This window comes from Tympanuchus pallidicinctus, unplaced genomic scaffold (genome assembly GCF_026119805.1).
Source record: "Tympanuchus pallidicinctus isolate F22 unplaced genomic scaffold, pur_lepc_1.0 scaffold3, whole genome shotgun sequence".
In the NCBI taxonomy this organism is placed as follows: Eukaryota; Metazoa; Chordata; class Aves; order Galliformes; family Phasianidae; genus Tympanuchus; species Tympanuchus pallidicinctus.
In genome coordinates this window covers 99,661,771-99,684,638 of record NW_026294747.1, presented here as the reverse complement: position 1 = coordinate 99,684,638, position 22,868 = coordinate 99,661,771, and the positions used below count along the sequence as shown (strand labels likewise).

General features: G+C 41.4%; 1 protein-coding gene across 5 annotated transcripts in view; it reads right to left on the bottom strand.

Moving 5' to 3' along the window:
* Nucleotides 1–22,868, bottom strand: part of ATP2C1 (ATPase secretory pathway Ca2+ transporting 1) — a 62,362-nt gene that overhangs the window by 23,398 nt on the left and 16,096 nt on the right. Inside the window, exons 1-8 of one of the 5 annotated variants that reach the window (XM_052696303.1) lie at nucleotides 21,327–21,419; nucleotides 20,714–20,865; nucleotides 6,013–6,123; nucleotides 4,942–5,058; nucleotides 3,322–3,411; nucleotides 1,888–1,923; nucleotides 969–1,030; nucleotides 493–601 (exon numbers count right to left, since the gene is read on the bottom strand). In XM_052696303.1, the coding sequence (XP_052552263.1) occupies nucleotides 493–601; nucleotides 969–1,030; nucleotides 1,888–1,923; nucleotides 3,322–3,411; nucleotides 4,942–5,058; nucleotides 6,013–6,123; nucleotides 20,714–20,719 (531 nt within the window). In that variant the 5' untranslated portion in view covers nucleotides 20,720–20,865; nucleotides 21,327–21,419. Of the gene's footprint in view, nucleotides 1–492; nucleotides 602–968; nucleotides 1,031–1,887; nucleotides 1,924–3,321; nucleotides 3,412–4,941; nucleotides 5,059–6,012; nucleotides 6,124–6,880; nucleotides 6,903–20,713; nucleotides 20,866–21,262; nucleotides 21,420–22,868 lie in introns of those variants that run through there. The other 4 variants (XM_052696304.1, XM_052696305.1, XM_052696302.1 and 1 more) reach the window with 4 other exon arrangements.

The window sequence follows — 22,868 nt, the reverse complement described above, 5'->3', positions numbered from 1 at the left end:
TAATCCCCTTTTCTACAAACAGCACCCAAGCCAAAGATCTCTTAGAGAAAGCACAAAGTATGTTCAAACACATCACCTTCACTTTTAGTGCTATAAACAGAGCACTGAAACTAGCACAGTGTGCAGTGAACACCAGAATTATATCCTAAAGACCAATGCAAATAAAGACCAAAAAATCAGTAGGTAACAGCTACCAAAATCTTATAATTCAGACTGAAAACACCTCTTTGGCTTTCTTAGTTGAATACTTTTTCTGAATGCTAAAGTTTTCAAGAATGGATTACATACACGAAGTCAGAAAATCCTATTTTCTACAACCAAAAAGAATATCTACTATCGATGCGCAACAACATTTGCGAGCTTAATTATTTCACAATCCAACTAGCTGTGAACTCCAAACAAAAATACTGCAGCTCAGTGTTCAGCGCATATCTTCTCTTACTCTGTGTCACAAAAAGAAATGCTATTAAATATCAATGCAGTACTACATACCTCAAATAAACGTAGATCGGCCGGGACTCTGTCTCCAACAGACAGGCAGACTGTATCACCTGGCACTAAGTCTCTCGCAAGCGTGTGCTCCACTCTACCTTCTCGCACACTGTAGGTGTAAATACAAGGTCAAAGCGCATCACAACATCTCCTCTGGCATTTTGTCTGGGCAAATCAAAGTGCTGACCATGCACTGCAGTGCACTAGTTTCAGCAAAATACAATTTCAACTTCGCTGTTCATTTCTTCAGAAGGTTTCTATCACTTAACATCATCTGAAGCAGCCAATGGACAAAAACGCAGAGTATTAGTTTAGAACCATACAACGATCTTTAAAACGAGTCAAAGCAAATTATGTTCTTTAAAATCAGAATGGCTTGCTAGAAAGGTGTTTCAAGTAGAGCATTTTTATTCTGCTCCTTTCACGTTACACTTAACATGACTTAATTTGAGAGAGAGGATGTAATGATTCCATACCAATGGCATTCTGGAGGCACAAGTTTACTAAGCTCTTCAAGAGATTTTTCTGATCGGTACTCCTGCAGAGGCAAAATAGACATTTCATCAGATGTGAACATACCTCATTTTAAAAGTTGTACTAGGACAATTTCACAAAGACTTAGTTAAGATATGCCCTCCAGCAGGTCCTTGTTAGATAGATTTTTAAAAGCAAATATGGTCCAAATGTTAATCCTTCACAGCTTGAAGGATTTGCCTACATGCAATTTTTCCGAAAGACTAGAAGAGGTCCTTTGCATTCTCCTTGAATACTTTCAGGGCTTTGTAATACTAATGGTAATGCTTCTAAACTCGGGGATCAGACGCACAATCAAGTTCTACAGTTTAGTAAAGTGGTACCAAAAATATTGTGTTCACGTTCTTAACCCCTGGAGAACTAAGGCAATACAACTCACCTCTAACTCAATTCACAGATTAGAAAATAAACAATGATACAAAGCACAAACAGAAGGCTATTTTGCCTTAGGCACACACTAAGTAAAGCTGGGTATTTAAAGAATGAAACCAACTTTTTTTTATTATTTAGGAAACAATTTAAAAGAGTTGGGGGGTAAAATTCCATACATAATTGCAGCCAGAGTGATACATTCAAACTACATTTTCTATGAAATTTAATATTTTAAAGTACTTCAACATTGTTTAATCTGAATGTTTCCTTACACACATTCTTTTGTTGCTGATTACATTACTCATATAGATGCATAAAATGTTAAAGTAGAACAAATCAAGCACTTCAGAGAAGGCAAAAGACTCAAATGAAAGCACAGAGCTCTTTAATCAAGCACTGTGCAGCTGCACATTGCATCAGGACAGCCACTTATTAAATATAAGAGCATACATAAAAGCAATAATCTCATTTGTACAACAGATGTCTTACCTGAACAAAGGCAACTGTAACAACAATCAGTATTGCCTGTAAGAAAACAAAAGCAGATAAGAGAATTCCAAACGGCGATGAAAGTAAGTGATATTTGCTTCTGCCCAGCCATAGTTATTACTACACATTAGCAATATGGTTTGGAAACAGACTCTCATGCTCAAAATGACTGGCTAACCTTCAGGCCTGCTAAAAAAAAGCAACACCATTGTCTATTTATGTCTATTCAGTGGCATTCATGTGCCTTGGTAAGCTGATATTACTAAAAATAACACTGATAACTAGATGGTGATTTTGGAGTAAAACTTCCAGTGCTTGGAAAGTAAACTGTTCTGTGTTTCCAAAAGGTGAGCAAGAGGTAGCAGTGGAGGGAGTTCCCTAACACAAATAGTAAAAAATGACTGACTGAAGCATTCGCTGCCATGTTAATTGTCATAAAGCATCAGATTGGGTTTAAATCAAGTAACAAGAACACACTAAGAATGAGTTGAAGACGAGAATTAAAGTAGTGAACTGAAGAACTGGTATGGAGTCATAACATATCTCAATTATGAAAACAAGTAGAAGAAACTTGGCAACTCTGCCCAAGACTACCAAGGAGTAAGACAACACACTGATTACACCCTGAACAGCCAAGATCCCAACAAGGAGGCAAAACAATTTCCCTGTAGGAATAATCCAAGCAGAGTAGAAAGGCATCAGTAGTAAGCCTTCCCCCATATCACACACAGCTCTGGTCACAGCACTTCAACATAAACATCACGGGGCCTGTATGCATGCAGGGTGAAAATGAGTCAGTGAATGAGGTCTATTAGATAATGAGAAAGATCGATTTTGTTTAAAGTATGACCTCCTCCCTCAATACAGTTTCTAATTGAACTTTGTTATACTAATTGAATTTGTTACTCAAATTGAGTTGTTACAGTCCTTTCTTTTTGGCTGGCCTGTACCTTTGAAGATACAATCATATCTTAAAAGTACACCCTTTGTAATTACTAAAAAACTAAATATGACCATTTTGAAAGAGAAAGACTCTTCTAGAAATCTTAACTAGATCAAAGATAAACCCAGCAACTCTCTCTGCCTTAGCAATGGAATACTAGTAAATAACTATATATACATATATATATACACACAAAAATATTTTCCCCCTTTCCATTGAATACTGCTACCTGAGTTACACATGCTTCTTTTGGAGGCAATATCACCTTCTACAGTTCATGCTACCTGCCACAGTTTAGCTCCCATCAACATTTCACAATTTGTGTCTATGTGCACCAAGATGCCAGTATCCTCCAAAAGTAAAAACAGATAAATCACCTTAATTAATTACAGTCAAATCCCGCCCCATATTAGCATTCATGTGATGATCAAAGTAAAAGTGGTCACCCATTCTGAAGCATTTTTTCAGAAGATAAGATTCGAGCTCCTTACCACAGTGATACTGACAGCATCATCAAACTGATGCATTAAAACACTGATGACCGCAGATGCCAGGAGAAGCATAATAAGGGGATTTTTAAACTGAAACAAAACAGAAGAGTAATTCAGCAACACTCCCTACAGAAAGACTATTTCATCTACACCTTAAAACACATCTAAAAAGAATCGACTCTGTACAGTTCAGATTTTATTTAAGGGTTGGTTGTTTCCAATATCAAAGGCGTTGAACAGGCCATATTCAATGGCAGCAGAAAAACAGTTCTTGATCCACATTTTCAAAGTCAAAATATCTCCTTATTTGTTTATACTGCATTTAAACAAAAAAGCCTGAAACGTATTCAAAGTATTCTTGAGGTAACAACAGGCAGATCCCATTCCCAGCAATGTATTATTACCAAGGCAATTTCGGAATTTCCAATTCATGACTTCTTGCTTTCCAAGATTCAAACTTTCATTTTAGATCACATGCTTTCTTCAGATTTCTAAGGCTAAATTAATAAAGGATCTTGAGTCTACATGATAGCTCGTTCCTAACACTGTCAAACAAGAGAACTCTTACAAAAGAAGTGAATCTTCAGTAGAAGCTGAGGACATTCAAGAGCACATACGACAAGAACATCCAAAGCAAATACATATCTTAAATGCTACCTAAAACAGGCTTTGGTAGTATGCTTTAGAAGCATTCTGATGCATCTAAGTGAAGCTATGGGTGGAAAAAAGAAGCATTAGTGCCAGAGGACAGCCAGTATGTAAAGATGCTCCCACTCCTATCACTAATCCCATAATTATCTATTACTTGACGGTCTACTTTAGAACTTAAATGTATTGCTGCTTAGACAAGTTGTAGGAAACATCAACCAAAATGTTTAACATAAATTCCTTCGAAATCTCTTGTTTGAGAAACTGCTTTAAATAATTTTGCCATAATAAGGGAAGCAAAATATTGGCGATTAGCGGCACTTTCACACCATTCAGAGATGCTGGACGGGCTCATATTTATAGTAAATCAATAGGCTGACTCCATCCACATCTCCAGTTCATAGGCAATGTTTTAGCCTTTTCAAATTTGCCTTTGCCTATCTAGTTATTCACACTTCATATTCCATTTAAGCATTTACCAGTCATATGCATTTGTGCTGATTTCAGTGCAGTTCATGCTCAAGCCATTGCCTACAAAGAATTTCTACTTCTCCAGCCTTTAAGCTAGTTACTATAAATAAGTTACAGCTAACCAAAGTTTATTCACAGGGGGCTGCCGGCCTCGAGCATCTGCAGTATCCCAGGCAGCCAAAAGGGGCAACGGCTCCACCGGAGGAGGAAGTTGGCAGCCTTCTGCAAGATGCAAACACTTATTCATGAACGAGCCATGTAATCTAAACATTCATTTCTACACACAAATAAAAGCTTTTTCAGTAGGTAAATTAGATGCAAGCTATGGAAGACAGTTTCTCACCTAACTTCACTTTACCCACTTTTATCAGAATGTATTCACGTACATGAAAGCTACAGAATAAAGCATAAAATTACTGACCAAATGAAAGCTACAGAATAAAGCATAAAATTACTGACCAAATATTAAAATAAAAAAGCAGAAAAGACAAAAATCTCAACCTGGGAAATATATTTTTTCCAGAGAGGTTCATCTTCACTAATATCAAATTCATTCCATCCATGGAAGGCCCGCCTGTGACACACTTCACAGTTTTTCAACCCATTCTGAAGATTAGCCTATTAAAATACACAAAGAATAACACAGTCAGCAATTACACTATAAAGACAGACTTCAAAATAAATCTCAACACTTAAATAATGCACCTCAGATTATAAAAGTTTGGCCATCAGGTTTAGCCATCAGGAAGACGAATCTGGTGCTGCTGTTTGTATGCCGATAAAAGCTAACTACTGTTTTAAAATAATATTTGACAGAAAATATTCAACACAAAATTCACCAAACTAAAGCAGCATCTGCAGTTGTACATCTCTAAATGACTGCTGATCTTCCCTGCAGAAAACTCATCAGCGATCCAAACTGCAGGCACAGCTCAGACTCTTGAGAATTATGTCAGGAATTCGGCTGCTCGGCCAAATGACAGCAATAGCTTCAAAGTCTTGAGTTGTCTGTGGGCAATAGCTATTATGGTGTACTCCTCAAGCAGTCAAGCATACAGAAGATGAAGAAAGATCATCTATCAAGAAAATTAACCCAAATTCAATGGTTCATAAATCTGTCAATGGGTAGCTTTTTCAACCCCATTCCTTCTCTTAAAATGGAAGCTGCCAGATTATATTAAGGGCATTGAGAATTTCACAAAGACCCAGAAGTGATAGCTATGAAAAACAGGGCAGTTTTACAGGAAGAAAATAAATAAATAAATAAATAGATAAATAGATAAATAAAACTCTAGGAGAGCTTTTGTAACAAAAACACAATCTCCGAAGTATTGAGAAGCCCAAACATTTTCAAGTTCCCCCCCCCACTCCAATAACCAATTTTCCTCAAAAACATTGGAGATTAAAGCATTTCAAGTAACAACATAAAGATCAACACACTTTTAGAAATGGACAATAATTAATATCAATCTGCTTGGTAACACATAGGCTTTCAGTGGCAAGATCTGTGTTTAAGAAGTGCCAAGTGTTTTGTAAAATTAGCACAGCTTCAAGAGATGCAGAATTACTCACCTGCAGAATGCTTGCAACTTCATCAACTGGCAATTCACTTGCTTTTTTTGAGGACAGTACAGGAATCATTGTCTCATTGTCACCATCAGGGATTTGTTCAAGACGTGCAACCTAGAAACAAAACCGAAGTCTGAAGGATGAGGAACACTAACATTTCAACAGCCAGAGCAATGCAGTATTAATGCCACTGAAAAAGCATTTTCAATAACCATTTGCACTAAAAAAAAAAAATAAGGATCTGCAGATTCACTTTATTTTCATGCAGTATCTTATGTGCAATTCTAGAACAAAACACTGGATGTGCAACTGAGAGAACCTTATCTGAAATTATGTGTTAAGCCACAGCAAAGGTCCTTACAGTTACATATATCATGCTCCTTTAGCTCCCTATCATCAATAACTGGGCAGAAGGTAATAACTCCAGGTTAAATTTCACTCTTTGCCTCTACTTTCTACCTACTGATGAAGTCAGTCTAAGCAGGCATATTTGTGTGTTACTGCAGACAAAGAAAGGAGAAACAACATTAAGAACACCACAAACAAGGGCACAGATGCATGTGATGTCACAGAACTTAACTGACTACAGTACAAGAACTTCCAGTCAATGCTATTACAAGAAAACACTGCTTTTTAAGAAATGCAAACATTTTTCTAGTGCAGAATAGAGTTTTAACAACACTGACAGCTCAGCTCAGCACTGCATTTAAAGAAACTGAAGTTTCAGAATCCTTATTTATTCAATATTTGAAGCTCAAGCGATGCTCTCGTTCCACTCCTTCATTACCATCACTCTAGCTTGCTGCACCCACAGTTAATTCAGATCTCTCTCACCTCGCTGCTGCCACTCCATTCTCTGGAGCACACTTACCACGCAAGCATGCACACCACAGAAAATGTCTTTTGCACAATTTGAATCTGCCATTTAATGCCTTCGTACAGTAAAGGTTTTGAATTTCCTCTGCGGATGCTGTAATACAAATACTTGGTATGAAAATGTGTTCGAAGATTACAGCATTCTTATCCCCTAAGAGGCTACGGCAGCCTTTATTTTCTATACCACACACAGTTCTGCTGAGTACTCAAATATGATAGCTCCGATTAATTCAACTCCGTTCTTGTTCTTCCAGTTGCTTACCTAAGTAAGATTACACCAAGCCTTCATCCCATGGGCCTGAGGGAAGAATGAATGAGGGTAAAAGCACCACAGGTGGAGCACACATGCCACATTGCCATGGAGCTCCTAAACTTCAGCACTGGGTAGGTATTTATTGAATCCTACGTACACACACTCAGGGAGGCCTTCTTAAAAAGCGATGATGAATTCACATTGTATGGTATAAATACAGACCTTTGCAAAAGTTAACTAGAAAGTTACCATTTCCAAACACTTATGTGCGTCAACTGAGACAAATTGAGTTAAAACGTTTCAAGGGGAAAAAAAAAAAATCACATTACTTCGTGCCATATCTTTCTCTCAACATTTGTTGAGGTTCTTTTAAAATACTTCAAGTACACACCAACTGCTTTTGACATCAGGGGAAAAAAAAAATATAATTCTGTTCCTAGCCAGGCATATCTTTATGAGATGTAAAGACACAGTAATTCAATGCTTTCCAAAACCACAAGTGGTAACAAAGAACTTGCACCAGGCAAGTTACATTATTCTGCATCAGTGGGACAAACGTTTGTCACACAGCCGAAGGTCTCTCTGACAACACAGCATCCCTCTGCAAAACTGAGCTATATTAGAGCAACTTATACTAGAGTAGCAGAATGATAGGTACTTTGGCTAGGAAGAATGCAGACATTATAACTCTCAGCCTTACAAAACACTCTTTGGTCCATATTCTCCAGGACGTCACCACTGAAAGTGATGCAACACCACGGTCACCCAGTGTGACAAGCAGGCATCCAGCCTTTGCTTAGCCATAGCACTACTTGTATTAGTGTTCACAAAGCACTTGATGCTTGAGAGATTCAGTTCATAGAAAGAAACAGCGTCACTCAAATCTGCCATGCAGAATTCTCAGTATATATTGCACCCATGTTCAGGCTGCAAAGACCAAGTCAGGCTCAATGACCCCTACGGGTCTCTGCCAACTTGGGAGATTCTATGATTCTGTGACCTGTTCTGAAATAGGAACACACCCAGTTAAGGCTGTTGAGCCTACAGATAGGAACCAATACTTCGTTGAAACACTTCAAATCTCAAGAAATTGCCACTGGAGATGAGGCCTTTTCATTCTTCAGAAGCTTACACTCAATTTACTTTTGCTTCTGCTTCAGTTTTCTAGGATCACATGCTCTTTGAATCCAACATTTACCCAGAATTTTGCCACAATCTCCCCTCTTTGATATGACACACTACTGATCTACCAGCTCATGTTCTTTTCTTTACAGTTTCCACTTTAAATACTAGCATTTGATTTTTGTTGAAAGGAACACCATAGATGATCTGATATCTGGTTACCAAACTCCACAATTTAAGGCTGAAAACAATTAAGCCTAAGTACTATTTCAAAACAAACCCACAAGCACACGATTTTGACCAAGATGACCACATGCTCAACTAAAACTGAGCAACCAAGCTTTCCCAGTAAGAGCAAGCAGAAACATGAGCCAACAGCCATTACAAATGTTAATGCTGAGAAATCTTTTTTCTGCCTATAGTAATGGACATGACTAAGAGGCTTTCAAGACGTGTGTAGATGTGGCACTGAGGGATGTGGTATGGAGGTGATAGGTTGATGGTTAAACTGTATGGATGGTCTTAGTGGTCTTTTCCAGACCTAATGATTCCATGATTCTATGGTCGTAGACTCAAATACCAGTTCCAAGAAGGCAAGCATTTACCTGATCAATTCTCTAATATTATCAACAGGACTTCAAAAAAGACTACTAACAAGCTCTTTATGAATATCTTTCAAAGTTGACCTATCCTTAAGTACAAGTGTTAAAATGATGAGGCTTTTCCAAATAAAGCTTCATTAGCATGGTAGAATTGTGCTACATCAAAGCCTATGTTGACAACTTTTTCACATCAGATTAAAGAAACAAAAAAAAACACTTCCTACTTTTAAGAACACTGTAAAAACTTTAGGCCATAAATCTTGCAAAGGATTAGAAAAATAGCTCAGAACGTCTTTTTACAGCCAGTTTCCTTCTCTAGAGCAAAATTAGTTATTTTAAGACAATTCTGGATGGATCCCCCAGTTAATTTCTCAAGAAGCTCTACAATCTCTGTGTAGATCGAGCTCTACTTACTGTTCAAAAAAGAACAATTTTACATCCAACACTTTGCCACCAATTACTGAGCCAGTAAGAAACTGATCATTGTTCCCTTCATCACCATCTTCCAAGATACTAAGTGGGTTAACAATGACAGATTTAAGGCCAAAAAAAAAGTTGGAAAATCACTTCCCATCTGCTAGTACATAATAACCATACGCAAACAAATAATTTTGCCTTTATTATGCATTACTTCTACACTGCAAAAGAAAGACTTCTTATCATAAGAGTTACTGGAAGGACCACAGAGATCATCTGTCTAGTCTAACCTATCACCACCATACCACTAAACCACGTTACTCAATGTGACATCTATCCTTTTCTTGAAAACCTCCATACACAGTGACTCTTCCACCTCCCTGAGTGGCATTCAATACTGTCTGCAGCATCTGTTATTGTACCCAACAGAAGCTATCCCCAAACTCACATAGCGCAGGAGTCAAGCCTATATGGTAAAATCTCTTCCCATCCTGTGATGCAATTCTTTTTCAAACATTTATCTGTTGGTATCTTAGAATGCTTCATATTTCACCACAGGCAAAGATCCTGTATGGATAAAGGAGCTAAGAAATGGTGCTAGCTAATGCAGCTGTATCAGTTGGGCAGCACAGCTGAAGCTTCTGGAGCAATGACTACATCTTTCCACTCCCCATTCACAGCTAAACCTACCACAGAACAAAGAAGCAGGATGCCAGCTAACGAAAACAAGCAGTTGCCCCAGGAGGGACTTTTCCTGGACTAATTCCAACGTACACACCACCATTTCTATGGCAAGAAACACACATCAGTTTTATGACCACGGAACTGTGACTAAAGCATGTTTATCAAAATTAATGTAAGTTTGTCTGGAAGGTTTGCATTACTGGAAATTGAGAGTTCCTTTCTATTCTTTTCTGAAGGAAAACATGTAATTTGCCTACCAGCTAACAGTAACACAAAGAAATTCTTCCTCCTCATACACTACAAGATTCTGTCTGCCTTCTTTCTACCACCACTGGAGACCGAGTATCAACATCCTACCTTTGATGTGTGCAGCAGCAGCTTAGCAGGGATACTCCATACTCCATTATCAATCAGCAGGGCTCACTGACACACAGACACTTTACAAAAAAATGTAATAGGAAAATTTTAGCTCTGCATGCTCAGAGAATGCAAATGGCAGGACCTACATTAACTGGGTGGTCTGAAAATTTTTCAGAGCACTCTCACAAGAAAACCTATTTTTAGATAATCTTGTGAGCAAAACACTTTGGCTAATTAGCTAATGCAGAGTACTTCAAATGTTACGTGTTTACTCAATTGACCTACAAGTGCAAAACGCAAAGGCCACGGGAAGCAGAACTACTCAGAACAGTAAAGAGAAAGAAGAAACAAAGCCAAGATGTTTAAAAAAATACAAAGACATTTAAGTCACAGAAATTAAAAAGAAATGTGGATCCTTTCCTTGAAAAGTTCCATTAGAAAGGCAAGAGAAAGAAACAGCTGGGTTTGGGAACTCTGCTCCTGGCAAGGACTGCTTATCCAACCGCACGAGCAGTCACAGTGGCAAGCTGCAGGTTGGTACAGCCAACTTTCGAACAACTGCAGCACAACTGGAAATGCAAAAGGATGAGAGGAAGCACAGCCTCAGCAAGCTTTCCAGTATTTGCCTGCTAACCATACCAATCACCTGAATCCTCCCCCCCCCTCTCATCAGCTCCTTCAATCCGCCTGCATCTGGCCCATCAGTCCCTGTACAACTGAATCCCTTTCAATTATTACAAAGCAACAGTGAGTTGTCCACAAATTCTTCAAAGCTACATTCACATTCTGGACGTGATTGCTACCAGCGCCTGATGAATCTGTACTATGAGCAAAACCTCACTAGAGTACAAATGAACTCAGGCCAGACAAATTCTGTACAAATTCTGCGCCATGCCCTGGCCAGAGGTCTGACCAATGCCATATCATACTGCATTCCCCATATCATAAAGGACATATGCTTTTACACCTTACTACCACCTTTACTGGGTTATTAATTAGTGATTTGCCTTGCAAATGCTTGTGCTTTTCTTACTAGGTTGCAGAAAGAGTCAGCACCTCTTCAGTGTACAACATTCCTCCCATCCCACCCTGCCTCATGAATCAGCTTCCCTTTTTTATTTACCTTTCCCTCTCCACTGAGCAATGGTCAATCTTTAACAACATGATAAAAAGGTTTTTCATTGAAACAAAAGCTTCCATTTTCTTGAATATTCTATACGACTAAGCTTTTAAGTAACATATACCAAGTGATTTACAAAAGTCGGATCCTATTAAGCAAGTTCTTCTCCTGTCATGCAATGCAGAGCAAAGTGCTGGAGATGACAATGACAGATCAGTATTGTAACAAAGAGCAGAATTCAGGGTCCAAAACGCCTGGTGGAAGTGAGCATCAGGAGCAAGAGCAGTTTTAAGCAGACATCTGCATATGTACTACAATTAAATAACAAGTGCTTACCTCTTTTACACTGTCTGGCAACCTGAAAGCTCACAAGGACAGAGAACTACCAGCTGTCAATGAGCACAGGAGCCCAAGTGCTGGTGCAGAGACTTTGGGAACAGCCCCTGCTAGGCAAGGGCTCCACAGTTGTGAAGCATAAGGAAAGGCACTCCATCCAGAATGGATATAACCCTCTTCTCTGTCAGTTCCATCAGGTATGAAGCACTCATGCAAAGTCTTGTCCTATTCATCAGCACACAGTAGTCAGAGGTTTTGGAGGTCCAGAACTCTGACCATCTTATTATTCATCTTCAAACTCTCAGTTTGAACAGGTATCGTGACTATGATCACACAGTTACATTTTAGCAATGACATTAAAAATCTTTTTCACTGGACGTTTCTGCAGCTCTTTTCTAGTAGACAAGGTGCTCCTACAACCTTGAAAGACGTCCCAGTCCAATGGCCACATGACAGCAAAACACAGCAAAAAGCCAATTAAAAAAAAAAAAAATGCACTAGGCATGCTTAATAGTTACAGCAAGTCCTAGGCTGACTGCACACCCAGAAGCAAATCCCAGATGCACAGCAGGGCTCCAAACTGGGAGGCTGAATGCAGAGGAACACAGTAAGAGTTCTCAGACTGCTTTGGAAAAAGCAATACAAAATGTGGTTGTGACTGTGATGCAATTTCCTCTCAAATTCCTCCACATCTTAGGAGGAATTAAGTCTCCAGAGGAATTCAGTAGTTCTATTAATGTAAGGAGTAGGTGGAAATAGTTGAGAGTGATACATACAGATTTAATAAACTAATAAGAATTGGTAAAAAACCAAGCTCACAAACCATAACTGCAGATAAACTACAAGTGCACTTTGATGAAGTAAATTTCATTTCTAACACACTATTATTGGCTTTTGAACTAATTTATCTATATTTTATTGATGGATGTAAAACTGGAAGTTATATTCAAGGAGATTTCATCCATGCAGGCTGCAATGACAGAGCTGGTTGTACCTCATACATGATTAAATCATGAAGATCAGTACTTTCTTGTATTCTCAGCCAGCAATTTCTCTAATGATGGCTCAAAAACCTGCAAATTTAGCTATGAAAAGAGCTCAAATACTGTCTGATCAATAAACCCCTATAATGGAAGAACAATCAGAAGAGATGGGCAAGGGCAACGTGCCCACTAAGCTCAGGAAATAATATTGGGTGTAACTGACCACAGCTGTTGCAAAACAAGCCGACTTCATCAGTAACACAAAGGGAACCGAGTGTGGCCTTTGTTTCAGATAAACAGCTTCATCAGTTGAGCAGATCAACTGACTACCATTGCTGAGTGGATCAATTGGCAGCATCAAATGTTTTCTGCCTCTGTTCATTAGAAGTGTGAAATCTCTCCGAGTTCACCGGCATTGCACAGTCCTCATGTGGAACACCTAGAAGAACCTGGGCAGAGAGTACTGGACTCAAATACCTTTGCTGGAAAGAGTGCTGCTTTCTGAGAACAACAGCTGAAGTGCCAAGGCTCCTTCAACACAGAAACATTCACAAGCAATTTGCAAGAAGCGAACTTTGCACTGCCAAGAGCTGCCCCTTCCCACCCCCAAAAGGTGGAAGTCTGCAGACTAATGAGCCGTTTATTTTCTACCAGGCTCCGTTTGCTCAGGATACCAGCATTACTTTGTGAAGGCTTTGAAGTTACTGTGCACTATCTTCATTTGAATTGAGTCTTTTCTGAAAGTGTGACGATTTTTCACTTCTGGGAAACAGCTGCAGCAGCCCTGTATTCTAATATTCAAAGAAATTTGTTCCTATTCAATAGCATTTTAGTTTAAACGTCTTACCAGAAGTCTCCACATCAAAGGAAACATATGCAGAAAAGTTCTGTCTCTAAAAAAGCTAGAAGGGAAGAGACACGGCACACTAATTTGCATTAATGAGTTCTCCCTGCAGAGCAGATTTCTGTCCTGGGAGGTCACATGCTTTCAGCCCATCGCTATTGTGTTATTTCATGGGACTTTACAGAAAAAGGGTGGTATTCAACCTGGTGCAGAGACCACCCATTAACAGGAGGAATGCAAATACCCAAACGAGAACAACCTGCTAAGCAGCTCTGCAGCCTGAAAAAGCCTGTGCCGCAGTCCAGTGCTATTTCAGCAGCACTTAAGGCCCTCCTGAGGCCAACATCAGAAATGTACCTCTTGGTACATGTTACTTCTGGAATTCTGATCAATTAAGCAACAGAAACCCGAATTCTAAAGCTGACAGGCTAAATCAAAGTTTGCACAACTGAAAAACTCATTAAATATTTGCTATCTACTTCAGTTAGTCTAAAGAACACCACAATGCCCTACATAACATCCAACTGATTTGGGCAACTGACAGGGTGGTGCCCCATCCCTGGAGGGGCTGGAGGCGAGGTTGGATGGGGCCCTGAGCAGCATGACATGGTGGGTGGCAGCCCTGCCCATGGCAGGGGTTGGAATTGGTTGGCTTTAAGCCATTCCAAGCCAAATCATTCTGTGATTTACCCTACAAAAGCTCAATAACTATGTAATAAAAATACTGAAAAATTACTAAAAATATTTAAGTACCAAAACTATATTATCAAAAAATAACTTGTCCAAGAAATGCATCTCCACATCTGAAATGCATCTTACTCTCAGGACATTACATCTTTTCTTTAAGAAACAGAAAGGAAAGTAGGGCATTAGTTCAACTGAGGATACCAGCACAACACCAAAATTGGGCAATTTTCTGTAGTTGCAGTATATACTCCATGGGGTTATCTTGCAAGCCTTGTGAATGACAACTGCCTGCTCTCTCACAGGCAGAAAACATTCCACAGACATTTCACAACAGTAACAACACCTTAAGCTGACTGCAATGCTACAGATTCCACAAGGAAGACTGGCCACAGAGCTTCTGACTAAACCACTCCACCTCTGAGCAAACTGCCTTACCTTCCTTCAGCCCATTTGTGTGCTATACATTTGAATCTTTTAAGAAAACCAAATATTCAACCTTTGAATACAGCCAAAGAGATATGCTAGCTGGACTGCTTCTGGACACTTCGGTGGCTGTACAAAGCACATTCAAATTCTCATTGCCCCAATCATTGAGCTGCCAGCAGAGTTAGCAAAAATGCATTGACAAACACCAGAACAATTTGACTACCAAGATATTTGGCCAAAACATTCCGTTTTGATTCTTCCTGTTTGAAAAACTCCTCTAACACTGAAAAAAAAATCTCCTTGAACATTTCATTTGTTTCTCATTACTTATTAATCAGAAGAAGAAAAAAATGCAGTATCCTAAGCATTCACTGAAATTCATCAAAACAATGCCTGTAGAATCATAGAATCCTTAGAATTGGGAGGGACCCCTGAAGACCATCTAGTCCATCTCCCCTGCAGCGAACAGGGACACCACAGCTACATCGGGGTGCCCAGGGCCTGATCCAACCTCACCTTGAAAGTCTCCAGGGACGGAGCATCATCCACATCTCTGGGCAACCTGTTCCAGTGCCTCACCGCCCTCACCGTATAAGATCTAGGTTAGATATAAGGAAAAAATGTCCCCTCTTTGAAACCATTTCCCCTTTTTCTATCACCACAGATCCTGCTATAGAGCCTGTCCCCTTCTTTCCTGTAGCTCTCCTACAGGCCACTCTCAGGTCACTTCACAGCCTTCTCCAGGTTGAAGAGCCCCAGGCCTCAGCTTCTGCTGAGACCAAAGTCTCCGTAAGACAGCACTTGGTCAGCCCAGAAACTCATTACCCAAGAGCTCAGCTACCACACCTCACTTGGCTCCAAACAGCACAAGCCTCCACTTAAATCCTGATTCACATGAGGCATTCTAGAAATTCAAGGCCAGAAGACTTTGGGCAGAAATACCAGTCATTAATCTTGCCACAGCTGCTAACTTTCTACAAGAGAACATTTCAGCTTAGAAATAAGATCATACGGCTCCCCTCCAACAGCCTGCCTCCATCTCTCATAGCTGAACTTCTCAAAATGAAGGTTGGCACTGGAACAGCAAACACCAAAACATTTTAGTATTACCCTGTGGGATACTACCAACATCCCCACAGAATGTACGGACTTAGCAGCCGTGGAACTGTAACTAAACAGTCACAGACACGTTTGCTCAGTATTTACAGTTCAGATTTGTTTAAAATAATGAGTGAAACTCCAGGACCTTACTGCTGGTTATACACCTGGCAGCTATGGAGTTACTTCAAAATGAGACAAAATAATACTCTAACAAAAACCAAATCAATTCAAACTTACCATTTAAAAGAAATAAGACCAAGCTGGTGTCAATGCCTTTTAACAGACAAACGTAATTTAACTCACTGTCTCGATACTCACAATAAGGTTTCTTACAATCAGTATCAAGAAAGCAGCAACATTGTATTCAAGATTTGCTAGTGAATTATGTACCTATGGGAAGAAAGCGCAGCAGAAAACCTATGACAAAACCTTTTAAAAGCCTTTGTAGAGTCTGCAACCTGCATCTGCCAACCCAGTATCCCTTCTAATTACTTAGACTAGGATATTTACAAAACAAATAAATAGAAACAGATGCTTGGCCCACATTTACACCTTGATGAGTGTACTTTATTTTCCTTCTCTTCCCTGCATGGCAGCTCTGTCATTCTTTATAGCTGATCCTAATCCCACTGCAAATGTCAGTTATTCATCACCTGAACTTGCTCACCAATGAATGGTGCACAACGAATGAAATCTACTCATCTTTAACTTATTCCCCACAGACAGCCTCAGCCTGATACACCAAAGCCAAGGCTACAGAAGAACAGAGTCAATCAAACATCCCGCTTGCACTAAGCAGTGGGGGCTCTCCCCTTTTATGCCCTCCAGAGATCCATATGCTCATTGCTGCTGACATGAACTGGGCTCTCCACGAGCCCATGCAGCTCCCTAACTCAGCAGCGTGCTACCCAGCATGGGGCTGGGGGGACAAATGGCTGGACAACAGTCATAGTGGCCTATGAAACCAAGATCAAACTCATTTGTCAGACTGGACATCAGAAAGAAACAAAAACGCTCGTTTCTCTGTTAAATTAGGTATCCTAATTTTCCTTACACTACTGCATTTTGTAACTCACTAAGAGCCTGATGCCATATATCCCAATATAAAAGGGCTACAAAGCCAACAAAACAACTAATCACACATTCCGCAGCACCTGATCTCAAACAGATCCCACGTTAAACCACTTCCAGATTATCACAGGTTACTACTGGTACATCTGCACGGAAAAATTGGGGACGGATGAAAACTACGTCATGATCTATGAACCAAACACACAGCAGAGTCAGAGGTGACACCAACTGCAATTCAAAGAGGAAGCCTGTATTTCTAGTGCAAGGCAAGTGCTACACTGGCAGCGCTATGATAACTAAATGTGTAACAGGTAGGAAATTATCTACTAGAGTTGGCCTTCAGTGAAGACTTCAAATAATACGGTTTGAAAAAATAAAACCCCTCCCCTCACTTTGTCCTCCAAGTTAAATGGAACAGATGTCATTTATGCCAACATCAATGTAAAGTACTGCATTCTAATTTCCTCATAGCGAGCCATAGATTGAAACAAAGTGCAATCAGCGAATACAAAAATTCTTGTTTCACCTACGCAGATGATTTATTAAACAAGTAATGCCAAAAGACATGTGAACTGCTGTGATAAGTCCAGCTCCATTTCAGAATTTGGAACATTTTCCATCACAAGATTCGTACTCATTATTTTGGATGTTACATTCAACTATAATTGATGACGCCACTCTGGAACAGCGTGGATTGTTTTTGAGTCCCTGCTGCTCCAAGTCTCCACCTGGCCTCCACCCCTCCATCAGCCCTTACAGCTGCACAGTCCATGGGCAGCTGGTCCATGATGTGACCACACTGCCCCCAAAAAACAGAAGCTGCCCAACTGATTTGAAATTGGTCACTTTTCCAAAGCAGCCTACATAAGGAATACAGACAAAACTCACTAGGAAAGCCAATCGGACTCCAAGCATGGGTTAAAAACAACAAAAGCCCATGTTGTCTCAGCAGCATGTAACAAACTTCTCTGCTTCACAGAAAGAAATTGACTCATCTCAGTACTCATCCAGTTACCAAAACTATCCAGAAATTGCCATTGACAGAACACAGATCAAACTAGCAGTCTGTGATGATCAGCTAGAGCTAAGTAGGCCTTACAAGAATGAAAACCACCATGCAATGTTTTTATTATTTACAGTAAATCTGTGCTTGTAACAATGTTGTGTGTGACTTTAGGAAAATCTACAGGTGGGAAAACGCAGTCCTGACCTCTTCCAATAGGCACAGAGCGATCTGAAAATGAATGCCACCAAAGGCCTTGGAAACAAAACAGCACCACTATCTCACAACTGCTATCAGAGCTGTTTTCTCCAAGCAGCTGCAAGTCATCTCGCCTGTCCACAAGTTAAGGAAGAGCTCCAGTTCTGAAGCCACAGGACTCCAAACAAAAACACAAACTTCAATCCGCTAAGTCACAGCCTCACTGAAAAAAGCAAAAACCTTTTTATGATGGAAAATTCATTTACCCATAATAGATACATGAATTTTGGGGGAAGTTTAATTAGCTAATTCATCCCAATACAAGAGACAGAAACCACAAAGTCTTGGGACAAGACATTAGCTAGCTTACAGTGACTGTGCCATACTGCTTATGAAAAATGAATTATGAGATGAAAACATCAGTTTTCCAAATGGCATTATCAATTCTGTCCTTGAATATTGCTCCAAATGTAGAAAAAAAATCTCCCATTTCTTGCTCAATATTCAAACTTTCAAACATACAAAAGAATATACATATAACACATTCTATCTTCCTGCAATCCTCACTCTATAGTTCAAACTCTCACCTGGAGAAAATACATTAATGATTCTATCAGGGTTGCTGAAACGATCCAGATGAAAGCTGCTGGCATCTAGCTGGCTCAAAATGTCAAATGGATAGAGAAAGAAGAGCTCAAAAACACCAAGAGGACAAAACAGACAGTAGACAGTTATAAATATGTCTGCCCAGAAGCTCAATTATGGTGGAAGTGGGGGAGAAAGAATGGAGAGAAAGCAATGCTCAAGAGAACCAACTCTACTTTTTACTTTGTGCAGAAAGTTAGCTTTCCTACAATACCCAGGAAACTATCCCATTTTGCAAACTTTAAGTAAAACACAGCAACTATTTCGTCCTTTGAAATACGTCTGATCATCTTATGAAGTATTTTTTCCCCTTAGCTGTATTTTATGTCACTCCTATCATACAAATCGTACTCATTTTGAAATATAGTTTATTTCTTCCAAAAGAAACATAAGAAACACCATCTCTGTGCTACCAGCCTTCAGCAGAATTAGAATGGACCATACTGCACCACACAAAATTTGATTATACATAATGTCATATTTACTTGCTAATAAAACTAAAAAGGCATTAGAAGCCTGCCTGCTCTTTCAGTTTAGGCACACAAACATCAGATAGATACTTTTTCCCTACGTGTATTTCTTTTCAATTGTATTAGATTCATTGTTCTCCTCATGCCCTGAGATTCAGTCATTCAAAAACCTTATTTAAAACACAGCAACTTCAATGCAAAGGCACTGACACTGCTTCTGTCAGCTAACTGGGCTCCCAAAGCCAAAATCAGTCTTCTAGAGATGCCCCCCACACACACACACACAAACATCACAACTTCTATCTGACAAGTTCTGTGTTCTTTATGACAAATACTCACTTAGAAGATGTGATCAATAGCATTGATAAAATTCTAGCATTTTTCAAGTCAGAAAAATGTTCTGAGATGCAAGACTATAACAACCTATGGCATTTTCAACATAGGTTGGACTTTACAACAGCTTTCCAGTCACCAGAAACAGAATGATATCCATCATGGAAGCCCACAAGTCTACCCCAAGAATCCAATCCAGGCTACCGAGTCGGACCCTTAAGGAAGCTTCCCACTGCTTTAAGCTCCTCAGGTTCACATCCATCCACAACAAAGGAAAAACAGTGGCCACCAAAAAATTCCATCCAATATCTCCAAAGAATAATGACAACAGAGATCAGAGAGGTTGTGGATGCCCCGTCCCTGGAGGTGTTTAAGACCAGGTTGGATGGGGCAGCCTGGTCTAGTATTAAATGTGGAGGTCAGTGGCCCTGCCTGTGGCAGGGGCAGTTGGAGATTCATGATCCTTGAGGTTCCTTCCAACCCAGGCCGTTCTGTTATCTCTGATAAGGGGATTGCTATTTCATAGAATCATGGCATGTCTTGGGACCTTACAGATCACTGAGCTCCAACCCAACCTCAGGCAGGTCTGCCACCACTGGACCAGGCTGCCCAGGGATCCATGCAACCCGACCTCGAGCACCTCCAGCTTACATCCATAATAAAGAAAACTGTAATTTCAAGAGATTTACAACATCCCCAGTCAACTCAGAAGGAAAGCAGCGAAGCTCACAGTCAGCATCAGCAATGCAAACTGGCTTTCAAAGCTCCCAGAGCACACACAGAAACCTAGCATGGACAACATGAAATAATTCCCTAGACTACACCAATCCTAAACCAGATGAGGACACGTATCACAGCAGTCCAAAGGAGCAACTTCCCGCATCGCATAGAGATGGCAGCTTTACACCAGCTCGTCCAAATGGCAGCACGTTAAGCTTCAGTCATGCTTTCAATGAGAAAAGAACTGCAAAGAGGGCAAGATTAAGTAAGCAGAAAAATATTTCAACCCAAGTGCGATTAACGCTCCTCGATTTAACCACGAAAGACGAATTTCATCCCATCATCAAAACAGCACCGAGCTCAGAGGCCCCTACGGAGGTGAAACGAGGCAGGCTCCCAGCACAGAGATCCTCTCGGCTCCGAGGAGACCGGCGGCTCCGGGGAGAGCTTTACCTTCATTTTCCATCGAAATCGTACGTGAGTCGAGAGTTACAAAAGTCTTTTAGCGACAGCGGCGCCGGAGCGGGAGCTGAGAGCTGGAGAGAGAGCCGCCCCGAGATCCCCGGCAATCACACCGCTCCCTCTGCCCCCACCTGCAGCAACATCTGCAAGAGAAACCAGCGCTGGAGAAGGGCAATCAAATAAAATAATCGTAAAAATAAAAATAAAAAAAAATACCGCCGGACCCCGCAGGCCGCAGACCCCCTCACGCCGGGGAGCGCGGAGGCTGCGGAGCGCCGCGGCACGCAGCGCAGCACGAAGCGCAGCACAAGGCGCAGCACAAGGCGCACCGCAGCGCGCAGCCGCCGCACCGCACCGCACCGCACCGCGGCCGCTCCCGCCGCCGCCAGCGCCTCCCGCAGCCCGGGGAGCTAAAAATAGCCCAGCGCCCGGCCCGAGCTCCCTCAGCGCCGGTCGGGAGGGAGAGAGAGGGAAGAGAGACGTAAGCAGAGGGGAGGGAGCGTCCCCACGCGGCTCGCGCGGCCCGCCCCGCCCGCTCACCCGACGGCCGACGGTGAGGGGGAGCCGAGAGGAGCGGGCGGCAGCCCCCGGCCGCGCCTCTCACCTCCGCGCCTCGGGGCGGCAGCGCGGCCGCATCCCCGCTCACTTCCGCGGGCGGCGGACGAGGCGGGGCGCGCGGCGGAAGGGCGGGCGGTCGCCTCCGGCCCCTCTGCGTGCGCCTGCGCCCCGGAGGCGGGAGGCGGCCGGTCTGGATGCGGTCGGTGCTTCGCCGCCTCCCGTCGGGGTGGCCGCGGCAATAAATGTTTCCAACGTTGCTCTGAAGAAAAGGGGCCCCGTGTGAGGCCCCCCTGCTGCCCAGGGTCGTGCCGGGCTGCTGGTGGAAGCTCAGCGCTTGCTTTTTGCAGCCAATCGCACAAGCACCAGCCCTCGTTAGCAAGTACTACGGAAAAGCTTGGCTGATTAAGTTAAATGTCACTAAGAAACTCAGAGGGCAGTGAGGCCCGGGCACAGCTGCCCAGGGAAGCTGTGGTGCCCCATCCCTGGAGGCGCACAAGGCACGGCTGGATGAGGCCCTGGGCAGCTGGTCAGTGAGCGGCAGTCCTGCCCACTGCAGGGGTTGCAGGTGGGTGGGCTTTGAGGTCCCTTCCAACCAGAACCATTTCATGGTTCTGATTCGATTCCCTTTACCAAGACCTGCAGAGGAACGTTACTTGAAGCCGCAATTCAACACTCAGCACCAAAGCACTGGAAAGGGTAAAATCATCCCTGCTCAGATCAATTTATATTTAAGGGTAATGAATGTAAGGTAGGATGCACAGTGCTAGTAACAATGCTGGTAACAACAAAATGCATTCAGACTCTCAAGGTCATAAATCGAATGCAGACACACTAATTGTAGGCTTTACATTGCTTCTAAAGGAGTGCAACAACATGGATGGAGAGGCACAATCCCATTGACAGCTGATGATTAACGACCTGTCGCCTCTGCTTTGTTTTTCTTAAGCAGCAGAAAAAACCAAAATCCATCTCTGTCAGTTCATGAGGAGCATTTAACAGAACATTATAATTTCAAACATTTTAATTAAGCCTTCTGAACCGCAGCAGCATGTTTCTCAAATCCCTCAGCCAAACATGGTCAAGTTAAATAGCTTATTTTCTCTTTTCAAGATCTTAAAGCTCAATTTTTGGGTGCTAAAATAATTTGTCTACATACAGTGATCGGTAAATAAGAATCAGAGCTGCTGATTGTAGTGTGGGCCCTAGATACTTGCTTTTAGGAAAACAAGGAGACAACAAGCAGGTCAACTGAGATTGCCTAATGCCTAATTTTAGACTTGTCCCATTTTTTTTGCCACTCAAATATCCCTGTAGTTACTCCATGAAATATTCTATTACAAGTAAGTAGCACTGTCACTGTAGGTAAGGCTCCAAAAGCACTGCTTCCACTGACTTGTTTGTGATGCCAACAAAGAACCATGTTAGCTACCTGTGACAATAGTACCATTGGCATGTACAACAAATTTGGACTTCTTAGCACTATGCTGGAAGTTTTGGGGAGGAGACTGGGAGGGAGATGTTGGATCTTGGTTAGTGAGCTTATCCAGAACTGAAGCTATTGAGAAGTACTTGGGAAATACCTGGGACA